We start from the raw sequence: 20,391 nt of genomic DNA on the forward strand, positions 1-20,391 counted from the left end.
ATATGACCTGAACGCCTTTCGCTATGCATATAACCCATTTTGGCCCTATTCGCATTATCCTTGGCCCCAGCTTAATGGCTATCAGGCACGTCTGGCAACCTCTCGATAACGTATTTGCCCTTTGCAACGCTAACAATGGGCACACCAGGAATCTTCCTTATGCGCCTCTTGAGATCCCTATCGTTTGTCGCGACCAGGTAGATTCTGTGTTTCTGGACCCTGTCCACAATACAATCATCGGCGTAAGTGCCCTTGTGTTCGCACTTGAGGCGCTGCCATCTCTCGTCGCGAGCGATCCTGAGCGCAATACGGTATTTTGGGCCGAGTTTCTCGAGCTCAGCCATAACACAGGTCGTGATAATTGGAGTGGCCTTGGCGTAGAGAAGATCCATGAGGGCCTTGTCGAGTTCGAGCTTGGCGTGCACCGTGTGAGAGAGGAAGTTGGTGTCCACGAGGACGGAGTAGGGCGGGCCAAGGGCAGTGTTGGCTTGGAAGAAGAGGGCCGAGGAGACTTGTGGACTGTAAAGTGTCAGTCGTGCCTGCTCTTTACTCGAATCGAAATCCGAGATACATACATTTCTCGCTTTGCCTTGTTTTCATCCTCCTTCTTCTTTGCTTCTATCTCACCAGCCATTTGATTCTTCTTACTGCAGTATGATCAGCTCTTACGTCGCAAACAGCAGTGGGGCGCGTTATCGCATACAGTCGAGCATCTCGTTGACCTGATAGTGTTAAAAGAAGCTCATCTAGACATGACGCCACACATACCAACGATCCTCTTCGTCTGCGCAAACTTGCGCGTTCTCTTCGCGACACCCATGGTTGCACGCGGTCCTGGGACCCTCGTCGGCGAGCTTCAGTCGTCTATGAAGCTCCTTATGTTTCGCTACGTTTCTAGCGATGTAGCGTTGAAGGGTGAAAGTAATGGCTCGCGCAGTCGTCAGGATCGCAGTTGTGTGGTGCTGGTGGATTGTTCGCAAACCACTTTTTGCTATCGATAAGGGCGGCAGCTTTTTGATGCCAAGAGAATGAGGCCGTCAGAGGGTCGAGGCGCCGATTGGTGGGCTTGACAGAGGAAAAGAGCTCGACGCTAAGCCCTAAACTCTCGAATCAAGCAGGTCCCAGAATAGAAGCGACGTTCCTGGGTTGGGATCTGTCATCGTTGGCCCTGCATACCGATGTTTTTCCTGCATCCCTGAGCCAGACAACCAGTGCAGACGTCAACAGCCGTTTGCTTCCAGACCTGGCACGCGGATTGTTCCATCATCGCGCAAAGCAACCGGCTTCTAATTATTGTCTCTTTCGATAAAATTCCTATCGCTAGTCTACATCGAATACGGCCAGACATCACGCGAACTGGGCGCTCAGACTACGCGTATTGCCAGCGGGTCCACGACTCCGCCCCTTGTTACCCTGACCCCGTCTTGCACTCCACCATCAGCCTTTCCTCTCGTTCCCCGTCACTCGTTTCGGCGCTTCTCTGTCCTATCGATATCACCTGCGATTGCGTCTTCCTCTCCTTGCTTTTCCTTCACCAATCGAGTCTTGAAATACGCCTGCTGGACTGCGAGCCTTGACCACGCCATCTCCTGAACCCACTCGGCCCCTTCCGCACACTGCCCATCGGCGACCCTACCTCCGCACACACCTATACACAACAACCCACGATGCGACCCTTTGTGGGCCTCGCAGGCCTGCTGCTCGTTGTCGCTCCTACCGTACTCGCTCAAATCGAGAACGCACCCGACCTATCCACTGTCACGCAACCAGGAGGCGACGCAGCGACAAACACAGCCGAGACCTCCGCCGCCGAGACATCACAAGCAGCGACTTCAGAGGCTGCAACCACATCGCAAGCCGCCACCTCCGAGACCACCAAGGCCGCAACAACAGGAGATGCGCCCTCTAGTACGGCTGCCCAGACAGGGTCTACGAGTGTGTTCAATCTTGTAGGTGCGCCAACGCTGGCCGGTATCGGTATCCCGGATGTCAAAGTCCCAGACACAGCCGGTGCTGCCTTTATGCAAAAGTCCGATCTTCCAGATGGAACCGTCTTCATCTGCGTCGGTGCTATTCTCGCCTTCTTCGGTGCGGCGGTGTTGGCGTGGCGCGGTCTCGTTGCGTGGTCGTTGCATCGTTCTGTCAAGCGGGCGGCCATGGCTCAGAACATGGCTGATATCAAGGCCATGTCAGCAGTGCCTGGTAAGAAGCGGGGAATGTACAATGTGGTCGGAGCGAGTTCGACCATGTCTCTGGATCACCTAAACGCCGCCCCCATTGGCAAGTCGTCGAAAGCTTTCGCTGGTGCGCCTGCAGCACAGAAATCGGCATCGACCTTGTTCTTCTCTCCAACTGCAGGTGGCGCCGCCGGTTTGCGGGATTCTGTAGCGGCCCGATCTTCTACCTATCTTCCTGCAGGATACTACGCATCTGGTAACGCAGCCCCTGCTGCTGGATCACCACAGATGCACATTGGAGGCCAGAACCCCAATAATCTCTCAGCGCTCTCCCTCTCCACCCCAGGAAACCGATTTAGCGCAAGATCTGGTATGTCACCACCGGAATCGCCATCACTGCCACCGTCACGCGGAGGATATGCTCGCGCGCCACCATCACGAGACGGCCTATCTGTATACAACCGTAACAGCGTTGCAACTCTCGGCCAACCCGGTAATACGAGAAGCATCTACGGCCAAGACGGCCACGCCGTAAGTCAGTTGTCGCTGAATGTACCTGGCGGCACGAATGTCCCTGGCGGCCGCACTCCCAGTGGTTATCTAGACGATCTATTCGAGAACCACGGCAACGGATCAAGAGAACGATTCTAGTTGGATCTCGAACAGCAGCCTGCAAAACAGCGTACTGTGAGCGTGGGAAGTAGTACGCTCAAGAAGAGTCCGTTTGGCGTATACCGGTTCGCGTATGCGTCGGAGGTGGAACGCGCTAGAGCGGTGTCTGCAAGCACTTTGTCCATGATAGAAGATTATTACCGTGTGTGAGCAGGCGAGGAAAGAGGAAGTGAAAAAGAGAAAGAGGTTCTTGTTTATGTTTTGCTTGCATGCATGCGTGCGGGTCTCCTTGCTTTCGGGTTCACTGCTTGGCTTGTGATACCATCTCATGCAGGTTGCTTTTTCGTCACTTGCTCTGACTGTGGTACCGGCTTCGGGTTTGGGGGGGACTGTCCGAGTCTGCCATCTTCAAGCGTTCTTATTACTATTGTTGTCACGTTTCTCTTATGATCGTAGGGAAGTATCCATGGATGCTCGTTAATCACGTTGGCGTTTAGTCGGCGTTTGAAAAGAGTGGGAGGAGTTTCTGTTCTTGTACGTTTAGCATGTGTGCGCATCGCAGGGTCGTTTGAGCTCGAGGTACTACCTGTAGATTTACATACTAGTCCCATAATGAACCGTTGTCAAAGAGCGAGTTGCGGACTTGTTGTGCCTTCGAACTTGGTGAAAGTGGTGGCAGGAAACTTGGAAGCGGCGTGTGCTACAGTCGGTGCTGGTAGCGCTGGAGCTATGTACTCCGCACACTAATGCTTCTTTGATTAGCATGTAGGCCTGCGGTTGGTTTGCAGATGCACTCATGACGAGTAGAAAAGATCTCGGCGACACAGGGCATTTGGTGCGAGTGCTCAAAGCTCTTCGCATTGCGTGGCTCATATTGTAGTCTATCTCTGTATCTTACACGCACATGCATAGTCCAGTACCCTTTTTGTCTACCAACAACCAAACATAGATGCTAAACTTTTGTAACATTACAGCATATGCTATGTCGCACGCAAGCAGTTCCCTTGCTTTCTTGGCCATGGCCTTGCGTTTCCTTGCCTCGCCGTTAAGGTTGGGCGCGGTGGCATTCTGGATGGCGGCCTCCTCCTCGGTTAGATTAGAGGTCTCAAGCAATGGAGCGTCAATCATCTCTTTCTTTCCAAGGACACGTCCGACTGACTGGTTGTAAGCAAACTTGGGCAGCTTGAACAGGAGGGTGTCGTAGATAGTAGGCTTAGGCTCCTCATCAGGCTGTATGCTATTAGCTTATTGAATGTCTCGAAGAGTTGAATGTACGTACGTCGACCAAGTATTCACCCTTCATACCATCCTCGTTTTCAATTTCCAAGAAAACATTACCAACGGAATCAACGACCAAGACTTTGCCGTTCTCAGCGACGATGCGCTTCTTGGCTCCTTGAGGACCAGAGATGACCTCTGCCTCAACGGGGGTGCTGATGCCATCGGCGCGGGCCTTTTTCACAGCTTGTGCCTTCTTTGGCTTGCGAGCGTCCTTCTCCATAGCGCGCCTCTCGCGACGGTTGCGTGGGGCTAGCTCCTCTGGTGTATCCTCGGCAGAATCCTTCTCGAACTGTTCGGCGTTGACAGGTGCGGCGGTATCGTCGACTCCAGGGATGCCCTGAAGACCACTCTCATCACCCCAGGCAGTCTTGCGTGCCTGGCGAATGTACCTCTCAGCAAACTCCCTGCGACGCTTCCATGACATCAACAGAGCGAAGTAGTGGAAGCCTCCACCGAACACAGCGAGTAGACCGACAATGACTGAGCCAAGGCCAGGACGGAAGCGCTCATAGTAGTAGCCAGAGCCCCTCCATGCTGGGAAGCCGTTCCTCAGGAAGTGGTCGTAGCGCTCGCGCTCGGCGCCCTTGAGCATCTTTCCAACGACGGAAAGACGCTGGTAGGCGGCGGTGACCTTCTTCAAGTGTGCCTCAATTTCCTTGTTGGTTGGCTTCTTCTTGTTGTTCTTCTTAGCATAGTTGGCAACAAAGACCTTGCGGGCCTTGTCCGGGTGAAGTTCGCGCGACTTCTTGCGGAGGGCTTGGGTCAATTGGTCTTGGGAGGCGCTGGGCTTGACACCGAGGAGATCGTAGAAGGTGACATTGGCGCCGTCTGCTTTGGCCACTTCGTCACGGATACGGAAGATTTCGTGGTCTGCCGGAAACTGTCAGCAAGTAGCTCGTAGCTGGAGCTGGGGAAAGGCATGTGGGGAAGGCGCATATGTGGCCGCAAGCATGCAATGGAAGACGAGACACGACAGGAGAAGCTACGCACCCTCTTTGGTCCAGGCAGCGGCGAATGCTGCAAAGAGGCACAAGACCAATGCGAGCAACGCGTGAGATCTCATGGCTGGGGTTGATCCGGGAGGTTGCCTGGAAAGTTGGCGGGTCTTGGAGCAAAGTGATAGGGAGGCTGCAGGCCTGTGCAGCCAGATGTTCTAGTGCCGTGAGCCCGCTGTAGAGACGGAACGTGGCCCGATCGGTCTGACCGCTACAAATGAGACACAATGGTAGCAGGCTCGAGGGATAAAGTGAAGCCTTTTCCGGTGCTCTTGCTATCCGCTTTCACCCCAAGCTGCCGAGTTCGAAACAAAAAATGTGGCCTCTCCAGGACTTGCATGTGAGACTCGGCTAAGGGGATCAGGGCTGACGGGTTGAGCGCTCTGTGGCTGTGTTGTATGGGCAGGCACGACCCTGAACTACGGAATTCGCGGCAGGGGCCAACAAAAGTTCCAATACGGACAGCGACACGCAACCCTCTCCTCCCACACCACTTCCACTTCACCTACGCTCACTTCAGCCGCGTCAGCTTATTCACTCTCTCGCGAATCTTTCCCCCAACGTAAGGCAGCCATCCACTATAAACACTACAACCTCATTCCTGGCAAGAGGACACATCTCCAGCCTTCCCTCGATCTCTTCACCACTATCAGCGCCTGAACTGACCATGACTTCCCCCAAAGATCTTGAAGAACAACAGCAGACCCTCATTACCCCCGACCAACGCCAGCAAGCATCACCCGCCCCTCAACCCACAACCAACACACCATCCGTCATGTCGCGCTTTAGCATTCCCATCGATGCCCTGACATCCAGGATGAACCTCGGTGGACGTTTCGACGGTCTACGCAACACTTCCGTCTCCTCTCGGTTCGCCAATCTGCGACCCATCTCCGAGTTCTTCGACTTCAAGCGTGTTTCTAAGCCCGCCAACTTTAGCGAGGTACAGAGCAGGGTTAACTACAACTTGGGCTACTTTTCGAGCAACTATGCCGCTGTTTTCGTCATGCTCAGCATTTACAGTCTGCTCACCAACTTGATGCTTCTCTTCGTCATCTGCCTCGTAGTTGGTGGCATGTTCGGAATCGGCAAACTAGAGGGAAATGATCTCCAGCTCGGTAGCTGGCGTGCCACTACCTCTCAGCTGTACACTACGCTTTTCGTCGTTGCAATTCCTCTTGGACTCTGGGCCTCGCCCTTTACTACAGTTCTCTGGCTGATTGGCGCAACTGGTGTCACAGTTGTGGGCCATGCTGCATTCATGGACAAGCCCATCGAGTCAGCTTTTTCCGAGGAGGCGGTCTAGGTGGTCGGCCGCGAACTCCTTACGCTATGCCCCCATGGGGAAGACCACCAGGGGGCTCGTCGGGTGTGGGGAGATATTACGAGGGAGTGCAAGACGACGTTCATAGGTTTCAAGAATTGGATAGTGAAGACGAGAAGGGTGGCGTTGAATTAAGTCAGGCGTTCCAACCGGCCTTAAATGGCAAGAGCATCAATCCAGATGAACTATACTTTAATGATATGGATATTAGAGCATGGGAGCGAAGGACATCGGCTTTGGGTGAGGCAGCATATCGGCCAGACCATCAGGATGGTTATCTTGACGATATGGGCAACAATGTCAATTCTGCTGAACACGAAGAAGTACTTTTCCGACGAGTACTCGATAAGATTCGGATAGCAAGAGCGGCAGGAAATACAGACGTATCGTTGAGCCCAGAGGAGCTAGACGCGTATCACTCAAGACTTTATGGCCCAAGATCGACCGCAGTTCGCCCTGAACCCCAGTCTCGACCAAGCAATACTTCTTCACACGATGCCGCAAGTATGATCAGCGTTGATACGACTAGCAAGCACGGCAGTTCCTCCAGGTCGAAGAAGAACCAGCAGCGGAGTTCCATCTTCGGGTCAAAGTCGAAGAAGGAGAAGTCCAGCAGTCACAAACGTACATCCACTACAGATAGTCGTGCACCGCCACCAGGCTTCGTTATACCTGGCCCGGACGGGCAGCCCATGTATGCCCCCATCAATGCCTACCAGGGTAACCTGGATCGTGAACGGGAGCCTTTAAGTCCCGCGTCCCGTTCCGCATCTGATACTAGTCATCATACTCCCCCGCTTTCGCATGCCAGTTTCTCTCGGGACATGTTGGGCGCCTTTCCAGAATCCGAGTATGATTACCGCCCGGCTACCCCTCCACGGCAAGGTCGTTCTATATCCTCTCGGCAAGCTGCTTACGAGGCTGATCTTCCACAAGGCACACGCACAAGATCGTCTTCCATCCAGTCTGCTGGACTTGTGCCGTTTCCTGTGGAGCCTTATCAGTACCATACTTTCAGTCCGGCGTCTTCTTCCTCAACAGCTTCGCCTCAACCACAGTATACACGGAGAGTGAGTTCGGGTGTATCTGAGGCCAGCTATACATCGGTCCCGCGACGTGTTCCTATTCCCGCTCCTGCGTCAGTGACGCTTCAGCGAGCAGCACCTGTGGCGGCCAGTCATGTTGGCCAGTCGGACCCAGCTTTGTCACCTTCAGCATCAAGTTCTGCTATTCCAGTTCAAGCTCAGGAAGCTACGAGAGCCAGTGGCGGTGGGCATGGAGAAAGACGGCGGAAGAGTGGTAAAAGTAGGAAGAAAGGATAAAGCATTGTGCTCTAATCGATCATGACAGATATCCCTTGCTCTTGGTTTTGGTAATTGTGATCCAATTGATTATTGCTTTCGTAGACATTGCATGAGATACAGGGCGTAAAAGACGGCCACGTATGTGGTGGGCCCTTTGTTATTCTGTTGTACTGATACATATATGTATTGTTTTCTCCACTGATGTGTGTTGTTCGATAACAGTCATTCGATCTGACTCTCAATCCGTCAAACGTGGCTCGACCGGGGAAAAAGGGTATGCAGGAACGGGTCGGCCGACTTAATCCAGACCTTAGTACGTTTTGTTGAATGCCATATTGCGTGTGCTGCATCTGCATCTGGGTCTCGAACATTTCCAACGGTCTTGCAGGCACTTATGCCACAGGGGTGCGCGCACAAACGACCGTTGCACAAGGAGAACTCTGTCCGCAACCATGTCAAGAATCTCGAAGCAGTATCAGATATCAATCGATATTGATGTAAGAAATTCAACGTCCATTTGCGTAGCATCCTTCTCGCGTAAAGACGAATAACCTACGTGATTGTCATGGTTCACGCACATCATCGTGCACTGCACAAGTGCCATCTGGGTCGGCATAAATCGAGGTGGCGGTACCTGCAGGGCTACGCAGGCCGCCCAACCACCAAAGAGCGGTCTGGTAGCTGCGACGATCACTCCTCTCAGCTCCACAAGTTCGCGCACATCTTTAAGCTGGCCAAAGTTCCTTCCTTCACCAGCAAGCCCGCCGCATTCCCCAACCGTGCCATATTTTGTGGTCTTTCTACCCGTTGACGTGTTCCCTACTAGTCATTTCTATATTCTGTTTCGCGCACGGTGGCCAGTGTTGTCATAGCAGTTTGAGAGTTGGGTTGCGCGCTCCGATCTAGTTGATTGGTAGGGCCTCATCAGGCAACGCAGGGCAAGGAAGCAGGGAAAACCTCTGTAAATGAGGCGAAGAGGAGGCGATTGAAGCCCAAGAGACCCACTCCCTTCACCGGACTTTTGTTGCGACAGCTCTTCTAAACCCTGGACGTCGTTGCGCTGGCACAAGACTCACAGTCATAGTCATTGTTGTCGACAAACCTCATCCACACGCAAATACCATATCAACATACTTTGCGCTGAATGCGCTGGGCGTCCAAGTACACATTGCACCATCGCATCCCGACATCTGTCGTTCGCGCACATACATCGCGATCAACAAACAACCCCAGGGGATCGTCAACACCACTTACAGCCTCACTCCTCCCAAAACCAACTCTACTCATATCATCTTCCGACGCCACACAACCAAACACCATGGGTAGCAGTTGGAACCCCTTTTCTACGGGCTCGCCCTCACGACGCTCATCATCCTACCGCCCCGGCTACGCTTCCTCGTCCTACTCTTCTTCATCGCGCCACCACAGCTCAACATCGCGGTACAAGCGCTCACCCCGCGACTCGTACATGCAACACCTCTACAAAAAACTACAACATTTTCTCCGAGAAATCTGGCGCTACGCTCAACGCCATCCCTACAAAGTCTTCTTCATGGTCATCATGCCGCTCGTCTCTGGCGGTGTCCTCCATAAACTTGCTCGCCAGTTCGGTGTCAACCTACCCGAGATGGGTGGACAGGGAGCAAGAGGCGGGTACTCGGGCTCTGGTCACCACAGCAGCAGTGGAGGTGCCAGTGGCGGCTACTACGGTAGTCAGGGATATGGCATGGAAAGCAGCCGAAGCGGCCCGAGTAATGGTGGCGGAGGCATGATGGCGGGACTTGGCAATATCGACATGCAGAGTGTAGCAGGTGGAATCGGTGGGCTGGCTAACTTGGCGAGTATGGCAAGCAAGTTCATGTAAAGCGGAAGGGAGGCTGACGCCTCTTTCTTCTAGGAACGGTTGAGAATATCTTTACTATCACGAGGGTCGTGGGGAATCTCACAGGGAGTAGGAATGATTGGTGACATGAGGAAATGAGGAAGAGGTGGGATCTTGGTTGTCACACCTGGTAAAAGGCGGCATTTTTGTTTTGTTGTGGCACGACGTTACGACAGCATGAGGAGAAGCGTGTGTTGGCATTCCCACCACGCTTTCTCCTCTTTTTATTTTGGGCCTTTCATGTTATTTATTAGAGATATCCCTCCTTTGCGTAGGCTTAGACCTACATGGCGTTCAGATGCAGATACAAACATACTTTCTTCATACATCTCTATTCACTTTATAAGCATGAGAATCAGTGACAACACGGAGTTTATGTGTCATAAATACTTCTCGTTCTAAGCAAAAGGTGAAAAGTTACCAAAGAAACTCTCAAGGATATCGTCAGTCATACAGCCCATGTAAACCCATCGCTTCATGCCTCCCTTTTTCTTGATGCCCCATCAACCAGACACGACATTAGCAAAAACCTTGGCCGCGAGCCCGCTCAGCAACCTCGCCTTGTCTGCCTGCGGCATCTCCTGGAAAACCGCATAAACACTCTTCCCCTTTGTGTCTCTTACAGCTCCTAGCCTGTTTCCAGCAACAGCGCCAGCGACCATGCCAGGGAAGTTTGCTACGATAAAACCCATGGCGCCTCCACTCAGACCACCCACAATACTCCAGAACTTGCCCGTAGGATGCGCATCCTGATCTGCCATGCCCTCTTCCCGTAACATCTCCTCAAAGATACCGCCAAACTGCTCTTCAGAGAAGCGGTTGTGCGACTCTTCTGTGTTGCCGGCTGGAGCGCTGCCGAAGCCGAATGCGGACCACGGGAAGCCTTGGGCAAAACCTGCGCCTGCGCCTGCATTGTTGGGAATTTCCTCGTCAAATTCCTCGTCTGGTGTTGCGGTGCTGCCTGTGAAGCTATTGTAGGTACGTGCAGCGTCATAGTCGCGGCGTCGCGTGGGGTCCGATAACGTGTAGTAGGCGTCGTTGATTTGCTGGAAGCGCTTCGTACGACTTGCGCGCTCAGGAGAATCAGATGGAACACGATCGGGGTGATGTTTTAGCGCTGCTCTGTGGAGTATTTTAGGATTTGTGCAAAGAAGTTTGTAAGGAGGGGTGAGGTGCACTTCTTGTAGGCATCACGGATTTGCTGCTGAGTCGCCTTTGAGTCGACTTCTAGGACCTTGTCTGTGGTATTGTATGAGCTTGGAACCAAGGGCCGCGAAGCTATGCGCGCCTACAATAGTCTGCTGGGGGAGCTGCTCGAAATTAGTTGAAGTTAGATTACCAGGCTGCTATGTATCTCACCCATGGTGCTGGCTGAGCTGGAAGGCTTGATATGTTGCTTGAAGAGCTATTATGGTCGAATTGAGGACTGAATAGGTGGCTAAATCAAGAAGCAAGATTTGGACAAGTGAGGAGGCAGGTTGATACGAAGAGTGGTGGGTGGTTCAGGGTCAGGTACGCGGCTCAGAGCAATGACGTAGACGCGAGAGGTCTAGCCACAGTGGCTTCACGTTTGCACGTGAACACAGCTTATCCGTGTGCCCCAAAACATTTGAATTTCGACAGCCATACATGGCTTGTCGCCAAGTTCTGGATTGTAAAGCCCTGGGTCCAGACGTCTGATAGATTGAAAGTACATACGCAGTAAGAAAATTGAGCCAGCTCTTGCAACGAGTGAAAGCAGAGCATACAAGTTGACTTGCTTAGGTTTGAGCCAGTGCAGATTTCAATTTGTAAGGATGTAGAATGAGATAATAATTAATGTAAAGGTGGTGCAGCGCACCTCCTTGCTAGGTATCATACAGCAAACCTTACCTACACTCTCGTCGGTCTCACTACAACTACCTACTCTTCTTTCTGATATCCAATACCACACTTCCTTAAAACCAAAAGTATCAACAAAGAAAAATTGCTCTAGCCAGTTGCGCACATTTCCAAAATATTGTGCATTGGAATTCTGCCCGTCTACCGCCTAAAGCTCGCACTCAAGCCTGAGAAAGCGTCAGGCGAATGCCGTCCACCCATCAAACCCGCAAAGTCCACGCTCTCGTTGCTGACATGCCTAATGCCAGGTGTTTGTGCAGCGGATAGTGCTTGCCCTTGTGGCGCACCGGACATACCACCAAACGGATTTGAGCGCCCGGGTGCTTGCGCAACAGGAGTTGAAGCTTGCACAGCTGTTGGTTGAGCTTGTTGCTGTGGCGCTTGCTGGGTAGCCTGTTGAGGCTGGTTGTACAGCGAGAGGATTGAAGCATTTTTGTCGAAGGGATTAGAGCTTTGTTGTTGATATAGCTGCTGCTGGTTCTGGAAACTTTGTTGCTGAGCTTGGTAGTTTTGAGTTGGATCCTGGGTTTGATAGGTCGATTGTTGGGGTTGCCAAGGATTCGCCGTCTGAGGAGTGGAACCCTGGCTATACTGTTGCTGCTGTTGCTGCTGCTGCTGCTGTTGCTGTTGTTGTGACCAAGGATTAGGCATCTGCTGCTGCGAGGAAGCTATCTGTGATTGAGATGACTGCTGCTGCTGCGACCAAGGATTAGGCATCTGCTGCTGTGGTGGAGCCGACTGTGGGTGAGCCGACTGCGGTTGAGACTGCTGTTGCTGCTGGAATGTTGACTGCCCGAATGGATTTGAGCTTGCAAGATTGGTCGGGGTAAACATTTGGCTTTGCGAAGATCTCAAGAAGGGGTTCCCGGGACTTGAGGGGTTGGACATGGATTGGTACTGCGGCTGTTGCGGTGCAAAGAAAGCACTGTATTGTTCGGGTATTTGTGGCATCGGCGGTGGAGTGAAGGATTGGTTGTAGGGGTTCGTTTGAGGGAACGACGAAGGTTGGGATTCAGCTCCTCCTGTTCGGTTCGGGAACAGAGGTTGCGGAGGCTGTGGGTTTGAGATTTGCATACCCTGAAAGGATTGTTCCAGGTTTTGCTGTTGTTGATTCCAAGGATTTTGCTGATAGCCGTAGTTTTGTTGCTGCTGCGGTTGTTGCTGAGGGGCCTGTTGCTGAACATATCCTTGGGAGGGTTGTTGCAGGAATGGGTTATAGGAGTTGGACGAGTAGGCCTGCTGTGCTGCCGGCCCCCCATAGGAGGTCTGCTGGGTTTGAAGCGGAGCAAGTTGTGGCTGCTGCTGAGGCTGAGTAGGCGCATCTAGCGCGTCGAAAGGGTTCGTAGACGATGTCGTAGCAGGTGCGCTGTTCAGATTATCGAATGAAATGCCATTGGACATCGGTTGCGAAGCCGGTGTCGGGGTGCTTCCTCTCGACCTGCCAGGGTCCTGTTCGCCCAACCTGATTAAAGCCTCGACTGCCCTGTCCAAGTTACCATTCAGTCCCTTCAGTACCGTAGAATTGCGCTTGTCGTCTGGGAAGCCCATGTCCCGAAGCTGCGCTAGCTTGGAATCCATGCCATCGCCCGAAGTGTGTATGTTGGAACCGAAGACCCTGGAAGGCTTGTTGATGCGTGGAGGTGATTGGTCTTGTTGACTGAAGCCACTTAGACCTGGCGACAGTGGAGGCGTCAGATTCCGCGGTGATGTCGCCGCCTTTCGTAGCCCAAAGCCAAAGCGACCGGTCGGCTTGGGTGGTAAGGGCGGTGGTCGGTCCTCAGAACTCGTACTGCCCGTGTTCTGTCGCGTGCCCGGCCGCGAAGCGTCCAAGTATATCCTCTGCTCGTATTTTGCCCGTATGTATCTCTCCATAGCACTGTCTACCTCGTCGATGTCGATGGGTATGGAGGGCTTGACGTTGCGCGGATTGTACGTCTTATTCGATTCGAGGTTACCAATGCGCTTCATATTCTAACCAGACATTAGCATCCGGACTCGAGCCGCAGAAGTCTGACGGTTCTTACGTCTACTTGCGCATTGTCCCACTTATCCATACTCAAAGACTTGACCTTGGAGATGTGCGTCCCCAGCTTGCGATGCAGGGCTGCGCATCGCATGCACAGAAAGATGCCGAGCTACAGGAAACGTCAGTAATGTGTTGGCTGTCGACGGACGATGGATTTAAGAGGAATATAGATTCGCGTTGTCGTATGGGGAGACTTACACTCCAGCTCGCCCATCCTGTGTGATGTGGTTAGCATTGGGCCTCCCGGACAGCATGCGCCTGCACAACTTACCTGGATTCCGCGCACCGCAGTCGGCGCAAGTTCCGTTGCCTGGAACTGTCTTGATGAGTTCCTGTAACGTACGCTCATTACGCGCTTGCTGGCGCTTGTTCAGGGCCGACGCCATCTTGTCTGGAAGGAGGAAGCGGTTCGGGCGGAGGTCGAAGATCGGGGCGCGGCAGAACGTGCACGAGAGCAATACGCGGGGGGAAAGGGGGCTTGAAGGACGGCAAGAGGGCGCGTATGTAAGATTACCCAAGAAAGAATAATTCCATAGCAAAGCAAAACATGAGCACAGAAAGGGGACTTGGTACGGCCCTTAGTTGACACACGCGATGACGAGTAATGCATCCGTTCCACATTCACACACATGGCAACCCGCAGAAGCTCCAGAACCCTGCGATTTAGGGCTATATACGGCACCATGCCCCTGTCTGAGCTTCGAACATTCCACCCGAAAGTCCATCGTCGTCCTGCCAGCCTATCGAGATGGGACAGCTTACGACAGCGCATGAGCAGCAGGCGCGCTCAGTGGCGCGACTCAGAGACGCTGCCGATCTGGTTTTCGAAGGGCCGAAGCCATCTTCTTTCCTTGCCGGTCGGTCGGCCAGCCGGTCATAAGACACATAACGGCTGGGTGGTGTTGCAGTCGTCGTCGCTGCTTCACAGTCCGAGAAAACAACTCGTCTCACAAGTTCAGGTCCAAGCTAGCAATGTTTTTCTTGGAACACAGCGAAAAAAGCTAGTATGTATGGTCACGCAGGTGGCTTCAAGCAACATAGAAATCGAAGCAAAAAGCCTAAAAGTGCCAGGTATTACTCTAGTGACGCAAATATGACAACTATAGAGATGATGAGCTCAGTATAGCCGTTGATTAATCGTCCATTTTTATGATTGTGTGTAAGGAAGAGAAAGCGTGCCCGAGCTGCGACGAGAATTTCAGGTGCGCGATGCCAAGGGCTGCTGACAAAGAGGGGTCCGAGCGTGATAATTTTCATCAAAACCCAAGCTCCAGCTCGCTCTGCTGCTCACCAACAACCTCGCGATGTACAGGTTGCGGCACGTGCTCCTACGCAGAACGATCAATGTTTGTCGTTCTTCGAGTCGTCGCACATGTACATGTTGTATGCTACTACCCCACTATTGCCTGCTCCCGGGTTCAGCTCTCTATGGCCTGGAAGCAACTTTTCTCTCTGTGGGAGACTGAAATTGGTTTTTAGCAGAGCCGTGTCTTCTCCACCCTACCCATGAACATCTCGTGGATGTGTAGGACTATAATTGGACATACATCTTTCTCCAGCTTACAAGCCGGTGTGTACTGCTGTCGTGTCGATCCGAGTCCCCGTGTGTCCACAGCACGTTGCCTATGGTTCGTACAGGTGCCAGTGCAGTATGTTGAGACCATGAGAGGTAGTAGCTCGAGCTCAAGGCATCATCACAGAAACAAGGATGTAGAACGAGAGATCAAGCCAGCTACCTCACTTCGGTCAATGCATTCAATAATACATAAGCACGTTGCTGCGCTTGCAGCTATCAAGTGTCAGGGACACCGCAGCTCATAGATGCGCCTTCGAAACCTCATCATCTCGGAATCGCTTTGGCCAAATACCTTGTTTTCCTGGCGACAGTATACCATTAGGATCAACAGCGTCTTTGATTGTCTCAACAAATCTTCGATACGCATGGTCATTGAAATCGTACAGCGAAGCGACCCGATCTGAATCAAAATTAGTGGCTGTAGACAAGCAGTCATGCCCCAAAAAAAACCAATGCTTACCCATGGTGTTCACATGGCTACGATACTTGCTGTACCCTCTTTTCTTTCCCGCCTCAAACAAGTTGTCAAAGATGCTCTGTACGGCTTTCCGGTGCGTCGCGTTCGTCTTGTCAAAGGTAAACATGTTGACGAAGATGACTATATACATACATTAACATCAGTATGTGTCGTCCCCCATCATTTGACAGTAAGGACTTACCGTGTCGCTCGTGCATGAAGAAGTCGCAGAACAAATCAAAGTTGTCAGCTTCGCAGATCTTCTTCGCTGTCTTGACCCAGCTCAGGATCTCCTTGCCTTTGGAAGGAATGATGGGACTGTAGTCGTAATGCGCGCCGATACCGCCCCCAGATTTGGGCAGGCGGAACTTCACCATGGGAAGCGACCAGAGAGTCGGTATACCAACGAAGAAGCCACCGTCCATTTCGGGAACGGATGCAGGATCCAACGTCTCTCCATCCGGCGCAGAGAATATCTTACCCATCAACCGACCTTTCGGCGCTTTCTTCTCGATGATCTTCTTCAACTGATCGAAATGCGCCTGCACAACATCTCTCGCGCCATATAACCCAAATTTGGCGTTCCAGTAGCCCAGGTCGAACTGCTTCTGTAGCTCTTTCACTCTCCAGTCTGGTATTGAAGTATTATGCGGCCAAAAGTCTTCTCGTGGACCCATCATGCCTAGCCACTCAGTTACATTCGATACGTAGACTGTGTTTGGAAGCAGACCGTCACGTCGCAGTGGCCCAAATACATCGACAATCGTCTCCACATCGTCGAAGTCAGGCATGTCAAATGAGCAGGACATGAAGGCTTGGGGTGCGGGTGTAAGCCAGATGCCGAGTTTAGTTACGATACCAAGGTTGGACTGCAGGAACAAGCCCTCGATGCTAGGTCCAAATGTGAACTTTGAGAGATGCGCAGATGGTGAGTTGGAAACGGCGAATTGTCCTGTTCGTACGAGCTCACCATTCGCCAGCATAGCTTCGACCCCACAAATATGCTGATGATGTGTTGCTGTGGGCGTGAAGCCTGTGCCTCGATCAAGCGTGTTCCCGACAACGGAACCCCATCCCAAGGATGGTACCGAAGGCCAAACATTGAGCTTGTTCTTAACGCAGTAATCGTAGAGTTCAGTGAAGGTAACCCCAGGTTCGACGACAGCGTAAGCGTATTCAGCGCTTACTTCAATGATTTTGTCCATGCGATGAAGATCGAGGGCTATAGAGCCAGTCACGCGAGGAGCTGGTCCACCATATCTGTCCAATTGTTAGACGATCGACTGAGATGTGTGAAGGAGTCTACTAACCCGAGGTTTTTGCCTCTTGAAAATGTCCACACTGGTATGACGAATTCGTTCGAGATCTTCAGCACTTCTCTCAGTTCCTCTACATTCTTGGGTCGAACGGCTGCGCTGGGCATTCTACGCGTCCCCTCCGCCTCATGCAACTCATACGGGTCGATGTACTCTGTCAAGGCCTCGCCTTCGTATACCTGCGCATCGCCAACAATACTTTTATATCTCTTGATCGCTGTATCGAATGCGTCTCTGTCAATACCAGGCGGTAGTACCGACTTTAGCGGAACGGTTACAGAGTCCTTGAACAGGTTGTAATGTGTTGATTGGTACTCTGGATTGATGTAAGCTGGTAATGGTGTCATTGTAAACGATGCCAGATGTGTGTTGCGAGAAGGCGAGACGTATCTCTATGACAAGCCGTTAATATATTCTGCAGGAACAGACCTCTTCGGCTAGGTGAATACATGGGTGCCGACGCTAGTTACATGTGTGAAGGCGTCTTTCCCCACATTGCGGAGAAGGACCCCACATCTACACTTCTCCAACGTTTCGGCCCTAATCCTGCCACTACTCCTCTCAATAGCTCTCTGAAGCCTTAAGACCGGTACGTTTTCTACGATGTGTGTAATGTGAGTAATATAGAGAATGATACCGAGTGCGTTCGCACAGTCCGTGCCTTGCGCATACAGAGTGCTACATGCACGTATTGGTTGCAATAGTGGAAGTCTTCGGGTTTTGCTTGTCTGACTTTCAGGATAGTCGTGGTAGACAATTTATGGAATGGGCCATGGTCAGGTTCGTTGCAGACTGGAGGAAGACCGGCCGGGTTGACGGACCAACAGGCTGGCGATCCGCCACCTGCATGGCACAAGTGGTTAACAATGCTTAGCGTTCGTAAAGCTGCTGGTAGTAGATAGAAATTGATGAAGAACTACTCATACCATTCTGGGCACTATAATGCTATACTTTCGAGACACGACATAGGTGACACTGCCTGATTTTCACCACGTCAATCCTGTCTTCCTTTCCCACGTCGTCACGACAGGCGTAGCCTTTAGCTCCGGAAACTTATCTCTATGCGAGAAGGCTAAGCGGCGCATGACGCGTTCGAGTAAAGCACGTCGTGTCATCTCTGGAAGTCTGGTTCTGTCGCAAAGACTATCAATCTGCAAGCAGTCGATGTTGGCGGCTCCAACTGATGCCTATCTCCACGTCAGTGCCGCTCTGTGTACCCACTCAGAAAGAAATACCCACTTCAGAAATACCTTGCGTCTGGAGAGCTTGTAAGATGCTATCCCACAGCTCAGATCCACCCAGTCTGGCTACAGAGGACCAGGAGCCGAAGAGTATATTAAGGACAGCTGGAACAGACTACATATTTGAGTTAGTCTCTATAGCTAGTGCACATTGTTGGAAACCATACTGGAACAGAGTGAGCGAAAACGAAGGGCATAGCCTTCAGTTCAGGGAAGGCACTCGGCTCCGCAATGACCCACGGAATAAGTGCCGTTTCGATGTCCTTCTTGATTCTCATGAATCCATAGTGTTCCCCAGGTTTGGGGAACGCAAGAGCGATGGCATTTTGGAGCTCGGACGTTGTGCGAGTCTTGTTCATGCCTCCCAAACCACTCACAACGATACGCTGCGGTGGGTTAGCTGTAATTACGACAATTGGATGGCGGTAATCTACCTCTGCTGAAATGCGATGTTTGATATTACTCATGATCGTTTGCGTGATTCTGGTGGAATCGTTCATACATTCGGTTGCGGTCAGGCTGTCTGATCCCCATAGCAGGCTCAGTACTGGCATACCGAAGGTCTAAGAATACTTAGTACTAGAATTGGACTGATGTGGCACTGACGTACACTGTCAATGTTCTCACTGCTCTTAAGATGTTGAACTCTCTGCCTTTCTGCTACCTCTACTCTGAGGAGTGGCCTGTCGAGCTCATGTTCTTCCGTAGACAAATGACGAAAGACCTTCGTTGCTTCTGCGATGTGGTTGATCTGGGAGTCCTCTCCTACTTTGACTGATCTTTCGGCGGTCTCGCATTTGACGAAAGCCTCCTCATAGTCGTTCTCAACATGGATTGCGCGCCCTCTTAATCTACCAAATTCACCAGGTTTTGTTTTCTTATCGATTCTAGCCTTCATACGCAAGTCGACTGGCGCTGGTGTGGCACGAGAGAGTTGCCGATCAACGCTCGAAGTAGCAACATCTTGTCGTGTTAGCATCTCACGGTCGCCGTTGAGAAGCTTCTGTAAGCTCCCCACCCACTTCTCAAACTCATCCGGAGGCATACCATCGAGTAAGGACTGCATCTCACACCGGAGTTCTTTCCTCGACGCTTGCGACCCAAGTTTTCGTTTAGCGATAGGCAATGCATGATAGGCAAACAGACTGCTTGTGCGTGGGAAAGCATCAGCCACATCGTCATCCGCGAGCTGTGTCTCATCAATGTTCCATTGCCACTTGGAAGATATCTTTTTGTCCTTGTTTGTCGAGACGCGCCGTTCAGTCGGAAGTGCTGCTGAATAGAAGTCCATGTTAGCGTTTTTGGGGGTATCATCTTTCACCGGAGTGCGCCTACGCTTTGTCTTCTTAGTTCGTCTCTCGCGCTTTCTCTTTTTCTCGGATGTTGGAGAGTCAACATCGTAAACGTCAATGGTGCCCATATCTTCATCACTACCGACCGTTTCTTGTGGATCTCCAATTTTAGTCAACAAATCCGTCGGGTTTTCTGAAGCTTTTGCTTTAAGTTGGAGTAGACTCGCAATCATGTGTCCCAGAATATCACCTCCGAGGTCACTCCCATGGAGCTTCACACTAGCTACTATTGTAGCTTGCACCATCGTTTCGACCTTGGTCACCGTGTCAAGATGCTCAGCAAGCAGCGATGCTACACGCTGTGTCATCTCAGTACGGAAGATCTCTGCCATCTTTCGTATGTTGTTTTCCGGAGCCATCTCTTCCCGCATGTGCTGCTCCAGAATTTGTGACCCAAGCTGATCTAGAACGCCTTCAGGGAAGCAAATCCGGACTAGCCCTTGTACTGCGTTTTTGAATAATTCGTTGTTGAGGTCTTTCGCAGACGAAATGACCTTAACACGAAACAGCCAATCTTCTCCGGTAGGCAGGGAAGTCGAGGTGCTGGTGGGGAGCACACGCGCGCGTTTCGGAGCTGTACCGTGAACTGGAGATTGTGATCTCTGATAGTCGTTAGCTCCGCCGCGACTTAGTTGTAGCTGCGTCTTCGCGGCTATCTGTTTGCGACAGGCTGATGCAGTCACATCGACACTTACTCGTCGTTTCTTCGTTCCACTCACCATATTGTCAGCTTTGGAGAGGTTATAAGACGTCACTAGTGGAAGACGTGAAGCGAAAACCAAAGATGGTGGGGTGGACTGAAAAGGTGGCAGTCGCGACTGCGGCGGAGTTGAGGGAAAGAGAGAAGACAAACGCTCGCCAGGGCAACGCGTCTTGCTTTCACCAACCTGCAACGTCACAATTATTTTTTGTGAAATTCGGAGTGAGATTGAGAAAGCAACATCTGATATCCCAGATGCGTCGCAAA

At 51.9% G+C, this 20,391-nt stretch overlaps 10 protein-coding genes across 10 annotated transcripts; 4 read left to right on the plus strand and 6 right to left on the minus strand.

The window, feature by feature from the left end:
- Positions 1-71: 71 nt before the first annotated feature.
- Positions 72-820, minus strand: AA0111_g10671 (hypothetical protein; the record flags this gene model as incomplete). Its single annotated transcript, XM_028644450.1, has 4 exons — positions 72-519; positions 576-647; positions 704-722; positions 769-820. The coding sequence occupies 4 exons, from the start codon at positions 818-820 to the stop codon at positions 72-74; spliced, it is 591 nt and encodes a 196-aa protein (XP_028501709.1).
- An 847-nt stretch (positions 821-1,667) lies between these two features.
- Positions 1,668-2,828, plus strand: AA0111_g10672 (hypothetical protein; the record flags this gene model as incomplete). Its single annotated transcript, XM_028644451.1, has 1 exon — positions 1,668-2,828. The coding sequence occupies one exon, from the start codon at positions 1,668-1,670 to the stop codon at positions 2,826-2,828; it is 1,161 nt and encodes a 386-aa protein (XP_028501702.1).
- An 855-nt stretch (positions 2,829-3,683) lies between these two features.
- Positions 3,684-5,133, minus strand: AA0111_g10673 (hypothetical protein; the record flags this gene model as incomplete). The annotated part of the gene is made up of 3 exons (XM_028644452.1): positions 3,684-4,019; positions 4,069-4,940; positions 5,061-5,133. 3 exons carry the CDS (start codon positions 5,131-5,133, stop codon positions 3,684-3,686), a joined length of 1,281 nt encoding a protein of 426 aa, XP_028501701.1.
- Positions 5,134-5,732: 599 nt separating this feature from the next.
- On the plus strand, positions 5,733-6,371 carry AA0111_g10674 (hypothetical protein; the record flags this gene model as incomplete). The annotated part of the gene is made up of 1 exon (XM_028644453.1): positions 5,733-6,371. One exon carries the CDS (start codon positions 5,733-5,735, stop codon positions 6,369-6,371), a length of 639 nt encoding a protein of 212 aa, XP_028501698.1.
- Positions 6,372-6,397: 26 nt separating this feature from the next.
- AA0111_g10675 (hypothetical protein) lies at positions 6,398-7,711 on the plus strand (the record flags this gene model as incomplete). Its single annotated transcript, XM_028644454.1, has 1 exon — positions 6,398-7,711. One exon carries the CDS (start codon positions 6,398-6,400, stop codon positions 7,709-7,711), a length of 1,314 nt encoding a protein of 437 aa, XP_028501697.1.
- A 1,300-nt stretch (positions 7,712-9,011) lies between these two features.
- AA0111_g10676 (hypothetical protein) lies at positions 9,012-9,557 on the plus strand (the record flags this gene model as incomplete). Its single annotated transcript, XM_028644455.1, has 1 exon — positions 9,012-9,557. The coding sequence occupies one exon, from the start codon at positions 9,012-9,014 to the stop codon at positions 9,555-9,557; it is 546 nt and encodes a 181-aa protein (XP_028501700.1).
- A 521-nt stretch (positions 9,558-10,078) lies between these two features.
- On the minus strand, positions 10,079-10,938 carry AA0111_g10677 (hypothetical protein; the record flags this gene model as incomplete). Its single annotated transcript, XM_028644456.1, has 4 exons — positions 10,079-10,697; positions 10,754-10,814; positions 10,868-10,885; positions 10,935-10,938. The coding sequence occupies 4 exons, from the start codon at positions 10,936-10,938 to the stop codon at positions 10,079-10,081; spliced, it is 702 nt and encodes a 233-aa protein (XP_028501699.1).
- A 659-nt stretch (positions 10,939-11,597) lies between these two features.
- Positions 11,598-13,868, minus strand: AA0111_g10678 (hypothetical protein; the record flags this gene model as incomplete). The annotated part of the gene is made up of 4 exons (XM_028644457.1): positions 11,598-13,427; positions 13,481-13,591; positions 13,681-13,697; positions 13,754-13,868. 4 exons carry the CDS (start codon positions 13,866-13,868, stop codon positions 11,598-11,600), a joined length of 2,073 nt encoding a protein of 690 aa, XP_028501687.1.
- A 1,429-nt stretch (positions 13,869-15,297) lies between these two features.
- AA0111_g10679 (hypothetical protein) lies at positions 15,298-17,178 on the minus strand (the record flags this gene model as incomplete). The annotated part of the gene is made up of 4 exons (XM_028644458.1): positions 15,298-15,458; positions 15,519-15,656; positions 15,718-16,775; positions 16,826-17,178. 4 exons carry the CDS (start codon positions 17,176-17,178, stop codon positions 15,298-15,300), a joined length of 1,710 nt encoding a protein of 569 aa, XP_028501755.1.
- Positions 17,179-18,052: 874 nt separating this feature from the next.
- On the minus strand, positions 18,053-20,146 carry AA0111_g10680 (hypothetical protein; the record flags this gene model as incomplete). The annotated part of the gene is made up of 5 exons (XM_028644460.1): positions 18,053-18,187; positions 18,240-18,458; positions 18,507-18,635; positions 18,683-20,026; positions 20,120-20,146. 5 exons carry the CDS (start codon positions 20,144-20,146, stop codon positions 18,053-18,055), a joined length of 1,854 nt encoding a protein of 617 aa, XP_028501760.1.
- Positions 20,147-20,391: the final 245 nt, after the last annotated feature.

The sequence above is a fragment of the Alternaria arborescens genome (genome assembly GCF_004154835.1).
Source record: "Alternaria arborescens strain FERA 675 chromosome Unknown contig_38, whole genome shotgun sequence".
Classification (NCBI taxonomy): Eukaryota; Fungi; Ascomycota; class Dothideomycetes; order Pleosporales; family Pleosporaceae; genus Alternaria; species Alternaria arborescens.